The 11,895-nt window shown below is 38.4% G+C and overlaps 1 protein-coding gene across 1 annotated transcript; it reads left to right on the forward strand.

Moving 5' to 3' along the window:
* Positions 1-1,142: 1,142 nt before the first annotated feature.
* On the forward strand, positions 1,143-8,229 carry lin7c (lin-7 homolog C (C. elegans)). Its single transcript, XM_083913124.1, has 5 exons — positions 1,143-1,291; positions 2,488-2,606; positions 2,757-2,828; positions 2,985-3,194; positions 4,201-8,229. Exons 1-5 carry the CDS (start codon positions 1,255-1,257, stop codon positions 4,366-4,368), a joined length of 606 nt encoding a protein of 201 aa, XP_083769250.1. The 5' UTR covers positions 1,143-1,254; the 3' UTR covers positions 4,369-8,229.
* Positions 8,230-11,895: the final 3,666 nt, after the last annotated feature.

Genomic DNA, 11,895 nt, shown 5'->3' on the forward strand with positions numbered 1-11,895 from the left:
TACGAAGTAGGAAGAAGAAAGGATCCGTCAAGAAATATGAAACCTCTTTCGTCCACTTCACTAAGCCACAGGTGATATGGTGGTGCATATCGATTGTTGATTGATTGACACAAGATATTACTTCGGCAAGACAAGTTTGTTTGTATAGCACCTTTTAACAAGGCAATTCAAAGTGTTTTTCATAAAAGATATAAAGCATTCGAAAGAACCATATGTAAAATGACATTCAGATGAAATAATTATATATATATGACACTCTCATGACACTCAAGGTCACTTTAAATGTACAAAAAAAGAAATGAACAGATAGACAGCAGTAATAAGGCAAAAACAAAAAAAGACCAAACATTAATGCAAAGCAAGTAACAGGAACAGACAAACAAGTAAATATGATTTCTAAAATGTATTAAAGGTTGAATATGGAGAATGAGCAGAACACCGTCATCTAGTGTCTCAAGATCGTAGTCGCAACAACAAAAAATAATTAAAGCACTCGGGTTGCCAGGTTAGTCTGACCTGGTACAGTAGATTACAGAAGACCGGAGTCAGTTTCAGCCTGTCTGAGCCCGTTCCCTCCGGCAAATCGCACCATAAAAACAAGTATTGCAGAGGACTTTGACTGACAGTTACCGTTACAGCTAAGTAAACATGAAAGTTAGCTTACGGATCAAGGAGAAACGTAGCCATTTTGGTGTGCCTTTAAATGCTGTTGAACTCCTTTATCTCTGTCCATGAATGGTCACTCAGCTGCTGGGACAAATAAGCAGCTGCAGGATTGGCAAACTCCATTTCACCCTGTGCCAGCCTACAGTAGCTGCACCAAACAACAGACAACCCTGGCAACCCGCAATGCCGGCTCTATTGGCTGGTACAATGTAAACAGAACGTGACAGAAAGTCATCGTCAAAAAAAATGTTAAATATTAATCCTAAATATATTTTTCATGGAAAAGCAATACTTTCATTCTGTACCCCGAAAAACGCCCCGCCTGATTCACATTAAAAGAGGCATCAGTCATGGCTCAGGAGCATCTAGTAACTGTGTAAAACAACGTGTCGGTTTTCCACTTTACGAGGATTACCTGAAGGCACCATGACGCTGGCAGCTAGCCTAGCCTAGCCTAACTTGGCTAATCTGATTTATCGTCTCGGTTAAGCACACGTAACGTCAGCCAGGATTACCATATTTAAGTTTGACCAAATCAAGCGTTTAACGACACATCCACCTGACATCAAACAGCAACTCACATCGAGAATGGCGTCGCTTGGGGAGCCCGTGCGGTTGGAAAGAGGTAAAGTTAATGTTGGGATCCATGGAGACGTAAACTAGCTTAGCTTAGCGTTAGCCACATAGAGCTGGGGATTGTTGTTGACTGCATACTTCACTGTTTAGTTAATGTTAACGATGCTCTGCTAAATAACCAGTGTTTATGGCTTTGAATGACTGTGTTTATTACTGGCACCGAGCTGACGTCATAGTTTTGACATTGTTTCACGTAGCGCATGAGCTAACTGGCTAACATGAATGACAGCAGAGTGAGTAGTTAAGATGTTATGAAAGGCTCAGTGTATGTTAGCATCATTGGAGTTGCATATACTTCGTCGTTGCACTCATTTGATCATCATTAGCAGCAATGGTGAGCAGGAGGGAATATTAACATTGACTAGCACACTTTTTACTCAACCTCAGTCTCCCTTTAATCAAAATGTTGTCATTGTGCTTTCATTTTAGCAAGCCCACACGCTGGGTACACTGAAATGATTTGATTAAAACCAGACCCAGTAGCAATTAGCATGTTCACCAGGGGGCCCTCAGAGTTACTGCAGGGGGTCCGCCACATTGTTTGATAATCTTTCCAGTATCTTTTTTAAGTATCTCTGAAAATATAGATCAAACATGAATGCAACGTATTATTAGTATTAGCAAACATACATGTGTGGAAAACAATGCACAGATACAATTGGACTGAAGGATTCAATGTGTCTTCCAAATGTATGTTTAACATTAACACATGTTAAATAAATGAATATCTAAACATGTTAATAATGATCGTTGTGATATCTTAGTGTTGTATGCACCATGTAGGTATAGCCGTGTGTATAGGCTTTAGGCCCAATTTAATATGCAAATCAATTTAATACAGTATTTGTATTCCTTGGGAGTCCTTGTCCTATAACTCGTTGAAGAACCCTTAATAGATAAAGAGAGCAATGACTTTTCTTCAATCTGGTCATTTCAATTTCCTCAAAATAAACTCTAAATGCAAAAAATAAATACAAAGTTGGAGGAAATAGCTCACCTGCTGTTGTCCTTGTTGATGTAATTTCACATTGTTGTTATTATTTTAGACAGTTCACAGACAATTGGTACATTGGTACAGACTGACTACTGACATTCATACAAGCCGCAGTCGATGCTTATGTGAATGTTTCCATTTGCAGATATCAGTGAAGACCTTGATGGTCGTGTTTGTGTTCTTGTTGACAGATATTAGCCGTGCTGTTGAACTGCTTGATAAACTCCAGCGTACAGGGGAGGTGCCTCCCCAGAAGCTGCAGGCGCTGCAGAGGGTCTTACAGAGTGAATTCTGTAACGCTGTCAGAGAAGTGAGACACCTTGACTTTGTTATTGGTTCATGTTTCTTTCCTGGTGTTTAAAAAACAGATTTTAATTTGATCACTATGTATTCACCTTTTTGAAATGTGGACCTTTGTTGCTGCGATGTGACAAAATATTGTGTGACCATGTCTTTTCAGGTTTATGAACATGTGTATGAAACGGTGGACATCAACAGCAGTCCTGAGGTCAGGGCCAATGCCACAGCTAAGGTAGACAATCTCATACACAAGCATATTTTTCACATCTTAATTTCAGACCATTTGTTTCTTAAAGGCGCTCAAGTTGAACACTTCACATTGCCGGTTGAGTGCATTAAATACATTGTATTTGCAAACATTAAACAATACCACTTTGTGTATTTGTAGGCTACCGTGGCAGCTTTTGCAGCAAGTGAGGGGCACTCACATCCACGCGTTGTGGAACTGCCCAAGACAGAAGAAGGCCTGGGTTTCAATATAATGGGTGGAAAGGAGCAAAACTCCCCTATATACATCTCACGGATCATCCCAGGAGGCATTGCTGACAGACATGGAGGCCTGAAGAGAGGCGACCAGCTTCTCTCCGTTAATGGGGTGGTACGTTCAATTCACAGAACCAAAACTTACTCCAGGATATTAAATGGGAAGCTTTAGCACAACATACACACTTCTGCTGATGTTTTCCACCTTAACGTCATTATCCACCAGGTGATAAACTACAGTAAACACATCAGCAATTAGGGCAGATTAACAATTAAAACCTCTCAAATTCCTTATACGCTTCAAGTCAGGTCAATTGTCATGTTGGTGATTTTCAACAGCCCCCTTGCAAACTGGGCTAGCATAAAACAGCTATCAAAAGATCTACATCTCAAACTACCCTGTGGAGTTTTTGACTATTGTTCTGGAGCAATGTTTTTAAGAGTTGTTCCTTGATTTGTCAGGGTGGACACTCAAGCATTCCCTTGTGCATGTAGGTGATACATACTCAGTCCTGCCAATGTTTTTATACTATTCCACTAATTGACAGTTGGTGGTTGTAAGAAATGTAGCCAATAAATATCGCCAGTTAAGGCAATGGAGAAAACGAGTAGCAAACAAATATGGAAGTAAACAATGTAGGTTTCAAATTCTTCCTCTTAGAAAGTTTTATAATGAAGGAAAATGCATTCAACGTTTATTATACTATGGTGATACACTCAATGTGTTTTTGTAGACAGTATATGTAAGTCATTTGTTTTTGTTCTCCACTGGGTATCGTTTAAGGCTCGTCTTAGTCATTTTAATCTTTCAGCATCGGCCAAAGACAATCATCCAGTTGAGTTTGTTCTCTCATTAAAATTTCCAAATTACAAACTTTTATATGGCACGTTTTAACCAGGCCTCCAGACCTGATGTTGGAATTATGTTCACTCAAAATAAACCTATAAAGCACTGAGGTTATTGTTTCTTCCATAGGTTACGACATACCTCTGGCTTAACAATTGTCCTCAGTATATTACTTTTTGGATTATAGACCTGTGAAAAGTGAAGACTGTAGACTCACTGCAGTTGTTATACTTCTTTTTGATAAAGTCTTATACATTTCTGTATTTCTTTCCAGAGTGTGGAAGGTGAGCACCACGAGAAAGCTGTGGAGCTCCTCAAGGCAGCCCAGGGCACGGTGAAGCTGGTAGTAAGGTACACCCCCAAAGTCCTAGAGGAAATGGAGTCACGCTTTGAGAAAATGAGGTCGGCGAAGCGCCGGCAACAGAACAACTACCCCCAGTAGGATTTTGTCTGTGTTGATACCCACAACCCATGTCTCTCCTCCTCTAGCCTTCTGGCCATGTGTTCTGTTCTCTTTCTTATCTCCCTGCCCCCAAAAAAGCTTAACAAACACACCCAGGCTTAGTTTTCGTTCCTACTCAAACATACTGTATTTCATGCTTCTTCACTTTTCTGTAGCATTTTTAATATTTGCCGTTGTTACACTGGACACTACAACTCTAGACTAACACTATAATGATCATGATTGTCAGTGTAGGTGGTCGCTCACGCGTGTGCATTATTTTTGATTTGACAATTTGAATGCAACTCTGAGTGCTTTTGAGACCAGCTACACAATTCCTTTGACTGGAAAGGTAGTGTTTTTAATTCTTTTACCACAGCCACTACCAAGTGCCTCAGGGCAAACACGTTTATCTTATGTACTGTGTTCACATATATGTTTTTCTTTTTAAAGGTTTAAAGTGAAGTACTGGTAATTATATGCTTGTGGCAGGAATTACTACATGCTTTGCATCGGTTATTCTCAGATCATTTGATTCAATGTAAATACATGGTAGATATATGTAAAAACCCTTTAATTGTGCAAATTTTACAAAGGTGCAGTTTTATTTTTGTTGTCGCTCTACAGGAAGTGAAAGGAAACTTTGACGGTTTTAATTAGTTAAAAAGACTTGGATTTATGAAGGGAAACCACTGAAAGGACAAAACAAGAGTGATAGATTCCGATTTTTCTCTGGGCTCTCCTTTTTAAGTTTTCAAACATCATGCCACACTATGTAAAAGCCCAGCTGGTTCTGTAAATGATGTAATGGGGTCTCGGCAACTTTTGAACTAAATTCCTGCACCGACGGAGACTTACATTTCTATTTTTATCAAAGTAATAAACCTTCATAAGCAAATACCTTTCTGTCAGCATGACATGAGATGAAACCTGTTGAGCTTCTGATTAATTTGTCTGGACATAAATTGGTACTATATGCCGTGTTTTGGCACATTTTTTTGTCCGTTTTTTAACATTTTGTTAAACAACATCACAGAACAATAGTGTGTCCTAATTGACATTCACTTAATTTGAACTTGTGCTGTGATAAATGTCTTATAATTTAAATAACCATTTACTTTTCCACTCCACTTTGAAAACAAGAGTACTTCTATATGTTTCAATAATTTTGTTTTCTGACCTGTGTGTCACTACAGATTTAGTTTTGTACCTTTTTGTAATTTTTCTGTTACCATCACCAACAGTCATCTTTGCTCCATTAAAGCCAACATTGTAGTGGCACTCATGTACTCTGTATGTAAACTGCACAATATGTTAAATAAGAATAATAATGGCAAACATTTTGTTACTAAATACTGCCAAACAGTCAAGTTTGTTCTGATATGAGGTTTTAAGCTGGCTGATATCAAAACCGTGTCAATAACTCCCAATTTACTGTATTTGTAGGCTTTCCTCCTATGTTTACACTTTAGCAAAGTTTTTATAGTGGTACAATGTTTGCTGAATGCATGTTTAGCTATCATATGGATATTCCTTCTTATGAGGTGGAATATTAATGCCTGATTCCTGATTGAGAAGCCCAAATCCTTTCCTTATGCCTACATGCAACATGTCAATCAAACTCACGTTTTCTTCAAAATATTTAATTAACACTTTAAACACAGACCTTTCTTGCTTTCCTAGCAAAGTAAAAAATGAAGTAAATTTCCAAATGAATGTCAATCTGTTAGAAGATGCAGTCTCTGTTTGTGGGACAACAAAATATCCCCAGAACAAACTTAATTTCAGAGATCTTTTTGTTTCCATGGTAAGATGCAGTAACGTGTATATCGCATAATGTGAACCAGGCTTTGGCTGACAAAGCCATACTATTGTCCAGTCTCAGGATCAAAACATCACATCCTTGAGACAGGAAAGTAAAGATGAAGATAATGTGATTTATCTAACTGATGAAGAGTTAGATGGACGGTGGATAAAGTACCAGAAACACACAGCAGTGTATGAAAGCAGACAAACTTCAGTGCACTTACAGTCTCTCTGTGAATGGTGTCCTCAACTGTTTGTCCTCTGATGTTGAACCGTTCTTCAGAAAAGAATTCCCTTAAGTGTAGATCCAGTCCAGTCATGACTGAAATAACATAAATAGCTCTACAGTTTTTTTGCCTAATGCATCTAAAATTAGTCCACTGATTGCCTGTGTGGCTGTTTTTCTGCTGTAGGTTTTCATTTGGTGTTTTTGTCATTTTATCCACCATCTCTTATCAAATAATAAGGTTCAATAAGGGTAACTTCCCATGACATTAATTGATCCAGCAAGTTGTAAACGGCTCATTCACAAGTATTGAAGTCCATCTGTACCATTTTGGCAAAATAAATTGTATTGTTTTCTCTAAAATATGCCTTTGTGCTGTGCATTACGAATGCACTGAAATGCATCAGCAAATGCTTTAAAAAAAAAAAAATGGCAAAATCATGAAAAGATTTTTTTTTTTTCCACAAGAAAGTGAGTATCAGTCAGCAATGATTATTTTAAGTTAACCGTTTGAACTAAAATTGCAGTTTTCTAAAGTAAAATTAAGAGCAAACAAATGGCTCTTCGGCTTCTTACTTAAAGTATCTACATAATGTCTGTTGTTAACGTCCATTGTTGGTACGTTCATTGAGTTGTATGTTACTTTAAAGAAGCAGGATGATGAGCACATAGCCTGTTGTATTTAGGTGTGCTCCCTGTTATCCATCACTCCTTATGAAAAAGCTGAATTTTTAGACAAAGTGTAAAATAAAACAAATGCACAGTACTGAAAAAAAAACTGAATGCAAAATCAATTATCTATGCAAGGTCATTTAAAACCTTTGGAAATATCTTGGTGCAAAATAGCAGTCATATTATTGCAGAATGTTTTAGGAAATGACTGCTTTAAGGCTGAGTGAACAAATGTCTTAGGTTTGGGAACGCTGCACTAAGACACATTGGAGTCACACAATCTAACGAGACATTAAGAATGTTTGTTGTAACATTCTCACATTGAGCATCATCAAGTAGTTACAGTTAAAATGTCAACGGGATATTAGCTGTGCTATGTAATTAATGATTGTCAGGATACATGTAGACGAATAGGCTTATGTGAAAGTGTGGCTAGCAATAGACCATTCCATAGGCGACTTTTGTTTTGAGGCAGAAAATTGACCGGAAGAAATCGGGCTGTACATAAAAGTCAACTGTACGTTAATTGTGTTTTATTCCACATTAGCTTGCTAGAATCACCGCTTACACACATGAATAGTAAATCAGGAAAAAATGTAATGAGACTTGGTATTGATATTGCACAGTCACACTTTCCACTGAATGTCACTGACCATTGTCCAACTTGGTTGCAAAATTTTGTGAAGTACCCTTCGACTTTCTACCCGTTTTCCTTGTCTATATATTGGAATGGTCAATAGAGTATTTTTTATAATAGTTTTCTTTTGATATTTTTCTCAATTTTTATAAGTGATTTTCCTAAAAACAAAAAACCAGGAATGATTGGTACTTCCATTTTGACTGTGTACCAGGGCCATATCAGCAAAGCCTCTCTGAACAGCAGCCCTGATGTAGGACGGAGATCTGTATGAACTCAGACCGTCCCACATCTGCACGTTATTCTGAGATCTGAGCTGATGTTTCTTTTCTTTCTAGTACCAAGACCAAAATTGCAACATTTGTGAAAACTTTGATAATGTTTTGAGATGTTTTAGTCGGTGCTTGTTTAGGATAACTAACTGTGTTGTGTTACTTTGTGTTCTGGTTTCTTACATAATTTACTGTTACATTGATGTGGAATGTAAAATGTGATGTAGAATAAAATAATAGTTGGACTAAAGGCTAAATAAACAATGGTTAAAGTATTGAATGTCTTCTTGAACGTCCTTTATGCTAATTTATTTTGGTGTGGAGGTATGCACTGTCGCCTCACAACAAGAGGGTTGCTGGTTCGAATTCCGGCTGGGGCCCTTCTGTGTGGGGTTTGCACGTTTTCCCGTGTCTGCGTGGGTTTTCTCCGGGTTCTCCGGTTTCCTCCCACAGTCCAAAGACATGCACGTGCTAGTTTAATTGAAGACTCTAAATTCCCCACGTAGGTGTGAATGGTTGTCTGTCTCTGTTCGTCTCTATGTGTCCTGCGATAGACTGGCGTCCTGTCCAGGGTGTACCCCGCCACACGCCTGATGTCAGCAGCTGGGATATCAGCTCCAGATCCCCCCCCCCACACACACACACACATACACGCACACACGCACACACACACACACACACACACACACACCCACAACCCCGGCAGAGACAAGCGGTTGAAGATGAATGAATGAATCAACTCAACTCTAAATTACTAAACTAAATTACACATCATTCAATGCACAAAAGAGTAAAAAGGTGATGTATAAGCCCTTAAATGTCCTGGAATGTGTTCATGAATTTAATATTATAATTGCATTCGGTATGAATGACTTCTCATAAATATTGTTGTTGTTTTGGCAGCTCTGTGGCGCCTTCTTGGGGGGAGTTTTTAAATGCATTGACCAGGGGGTGATTGGGATCAGCCAAAATCCTCTGTGCTTTCCGTTCGACTCTATTGTCATAAATACATCCCAGCTGTTTTTTATAATTTTTGCCAGTTTTGCTCTGTTTTTAACCCCCAGGCGACCATACAATGTACATATATTGTAACACAGCACGCTTTCTACAAGGCCGTGATAGACCAGATCTAAGGTATTCTTGATCACATAAAATAATTACTTTTTTTCAAGTGCTGCATTTATTTTCTTATTTTTTAAATATACTCAGTGTTAACAGTAAAACTCAAATTGCAATCACAAAAAGTTCCTAAGGGGTGCTTTGTGGCTCAGTGGTTAGAGTGGGCGCCCCATGTACCGAGGCTAGATGTCATAGACGCAGCGGCCGGAGTTTGATTCCCTTTTGCTACGTGTCACCCCATTTTCTCTCACTCCTGTTTTCTGTCATTCTTCAAGCTGTCCTACCCAATAAAGGCATGAAAAGGCCAAAAAATAATCTTTAAAAAAAAAGGTCCTTAATATTTAAACTCCTGCACTACTTCAATCTGCTGACGTCAATCATGTCAATCATTGCAGGTGACAGATCTACATCGATTCTCTGGTGACCTACATTGTTTCTGTCTTCATGTCAAAAAAACAATGGCCAAACTGCTTTGAGGCAATATTTACGTCATTTGGACAACGTTATCTTAATTTTGCTCTAAAGTTCTTAATAAAATGAGAAAACACTCAGTTCTTCTTACAGGAGTAAAGAAAATATTATATACCATTTGCTAATTTCATATGTATATATATATATATTTATTGAATTACCAGAAAACATCATATCGTTATTCAGATATGAAATAAGCTACAGTATATCTGGAAAGAAGGATTTGACCATGTGGCCCAGACCGAGTGTGATTCCACTCCTTCAAGATCAAAACAACCAGATGTTTATGGGCATGTCCCTTCATTAGGTCAGATTTTGTTCCAAACACGTACGACTTGTTCTTTTAGAAGATAAACTTTCAGGTTGCATACTAAAAGTCTCCACTCTTCCTTATATCTGTCATGCCTGACACATGCTGCATGTGGTGGATGATTTATGGAAATTCAGTATCAAGAGCTGTTTTTGATTTAGAGGGAAATGTGACATTTTTGATATCAAATACTGACGAAGGGAATGAACCCAGAATGAACTTAAATTCTGAACGGTTGAATCAGTTTATTATCTGACACGTCTGACTCACTCTCTTGTCGACTGATTCCAGCCACACAAATAAATGTTTTCCTTCCGCTTTAATTCTCCTCTTTTGTGTGAAATGCATGAAACAACTCCAAGAACTTTCATCATGGTAGTTCCCGCTAATTGGATGTGAGGATTGGATGGAGAAATTCAAATACACGGAGATGGACTAAGAAGTTTCTTATTTGCTCTGTCATGCCCTACTATATGTTTCACGTTAGTTGCAAATGAAAAATTCAAGTAACACTTTGGAGTTTTGACACTCAAGTTAACAAAGGTTTTCCCATTACATTGACCAAGAACTGGAGAGCTTTCTCATGTTTCAGATTCATTGTGTCATAGCCCAAGTCTCTCCTTGTTCTTTACATGCAGTTTTCAGAATCAATCCTGCTAACCTGACTTTGGTAGCCTTACAAGCATCATAACATTCTTATTTGTTAATCGTTATGAATCGGTTTCATAAGCCTTTTTCACAGCAGATATCTTGACTTGTCATAGCAGCAAAAGCACAGATGTGACCAACATTACTGATGGCTACATTACAGTAATTATTGATTGGCAGAAGCGATTAATGTGAGCAGTTACACCTGTAAGAAAAATAAACGGAAAGGTCCCATACTGTAAAAGGGAGATGTCTATGTTTCTTATGAGTAAAAAGGAGATTGAGCTTCTATATAAATACTGTGAAAGTATCAACATGCTTAATCCACAGAGAAATGCACACAGCCTGCATTAAGCAACTGAGTCTTTAAAGGAGTCGTTAGGACTTCTGTACAGTTGTGATGTCACAACTATACCATATAAACTGTTGGTGTAGGGGGTGTAGAGACGGCAAGTGCCCCAATGTAGAAGTCCTGGAAACGCTGACCAATCAGGATGACAGAGCTTTTTGGAAGGGAGGTTTATAGAGACAGGCGCTAAAACAGGGTTTCAGACAGAAACATGAATACCGGTATATGACCTTTAAAATGTGGTTTCACCCGATGCATCCATACATACAGTACTGTAGACATCTGAGGTGCTCAGTGGTAGATCAGTGGCTGGTTGCCTGGAACCAAACAGTGCACGTGACAGCGATTCATTAGAGCTGGTTGCTTACACTGCAGCTTGAGACCAGAGCCCAGCTGCTGGTTTCTCGGGGCATGGACTCAATCCATTGCAGAGAGTCACGTGAGGACACTTTACTTTGTCTTTTCTGGCAACCAAAGTGAATCACAGCCAAGAGCGAGCCCAGCAGCAGCAGCAGGGGCCGGGGAGAAGCAGGAGGCCAATCCGGATCAGGAGCCAAATCCGCAGAAGAAGCAGACAAGGAAGAAGAAATTGATTCATGTTAATATACAGTGTCATAAAAGACACATGCACTTACACACAGAGTTTGTTTTGAGGAAAAAGCTGGCAGTGAAGAGTAAATAGAGAAATAACACGGCGTTGCACCGTCACAGAAGCGCCAATTCCTCCACAAAGTAGACCATTTAAAACAATACAGATAAATTATGAAATGTATTTTTAAAATGTGAAGATCAAAGATACCTGTCTAAAAAAATCCTTTTTTGACAGTGATTGGGACATGCCTTTGAATATTCCTCTTTTTTTACTCCTTTTTTTCACTGTATCAAGTAGACTTTCATGGAATGACATGGGACATTAACACATTTTAATTTTGCTGCATAAAATGAATCTGACATGATTTAAAATAAATAGACCGTACTTGTTTTTTTGTATTTAGTGTTTTTGATAGAAATATAATA

The sequence above is a fragment of the Echiichthys vipera genome, assembly GCF_963691815.1.
Source record: "Echiichthys vipera genome assembly, chromosome: 1".
NCBI classification, from domain to species: domain Eukaryota; kingdom Metazoa; phylum Chordata; class Actinopteri; order Perciformes; family Trachinidae; genus Echiichthys; species Echiichthys vipera.

What these genes read in the sequence shown, in the direction of transcription:
- lin7c (XM_083913124.1), top strand. Translation starts at nt 1,255, where the DNA reads ATGGCGTCGCTTGGGGAGCCCGTGCGGTTGGAAAGAG. An exon ending in GCCCGTGCGGTTGGAAAGAG is followed by an intron (nt 1,292 to 2,487) that starts GTAAAGTTAATG and finishes TCTTGTTGACAG; the next exon opens with ATATTAGCCGTGCTGTTGAA. An exon ending in GGGCCAATGCCACAGCTAAG is followed by an intron (nt 2,829 to 2,984) that starts GTAGACAATCTC and finishes GTGTATTTGTAG; the next exon opens with GCTACCGTGGCAGCTTTTGC.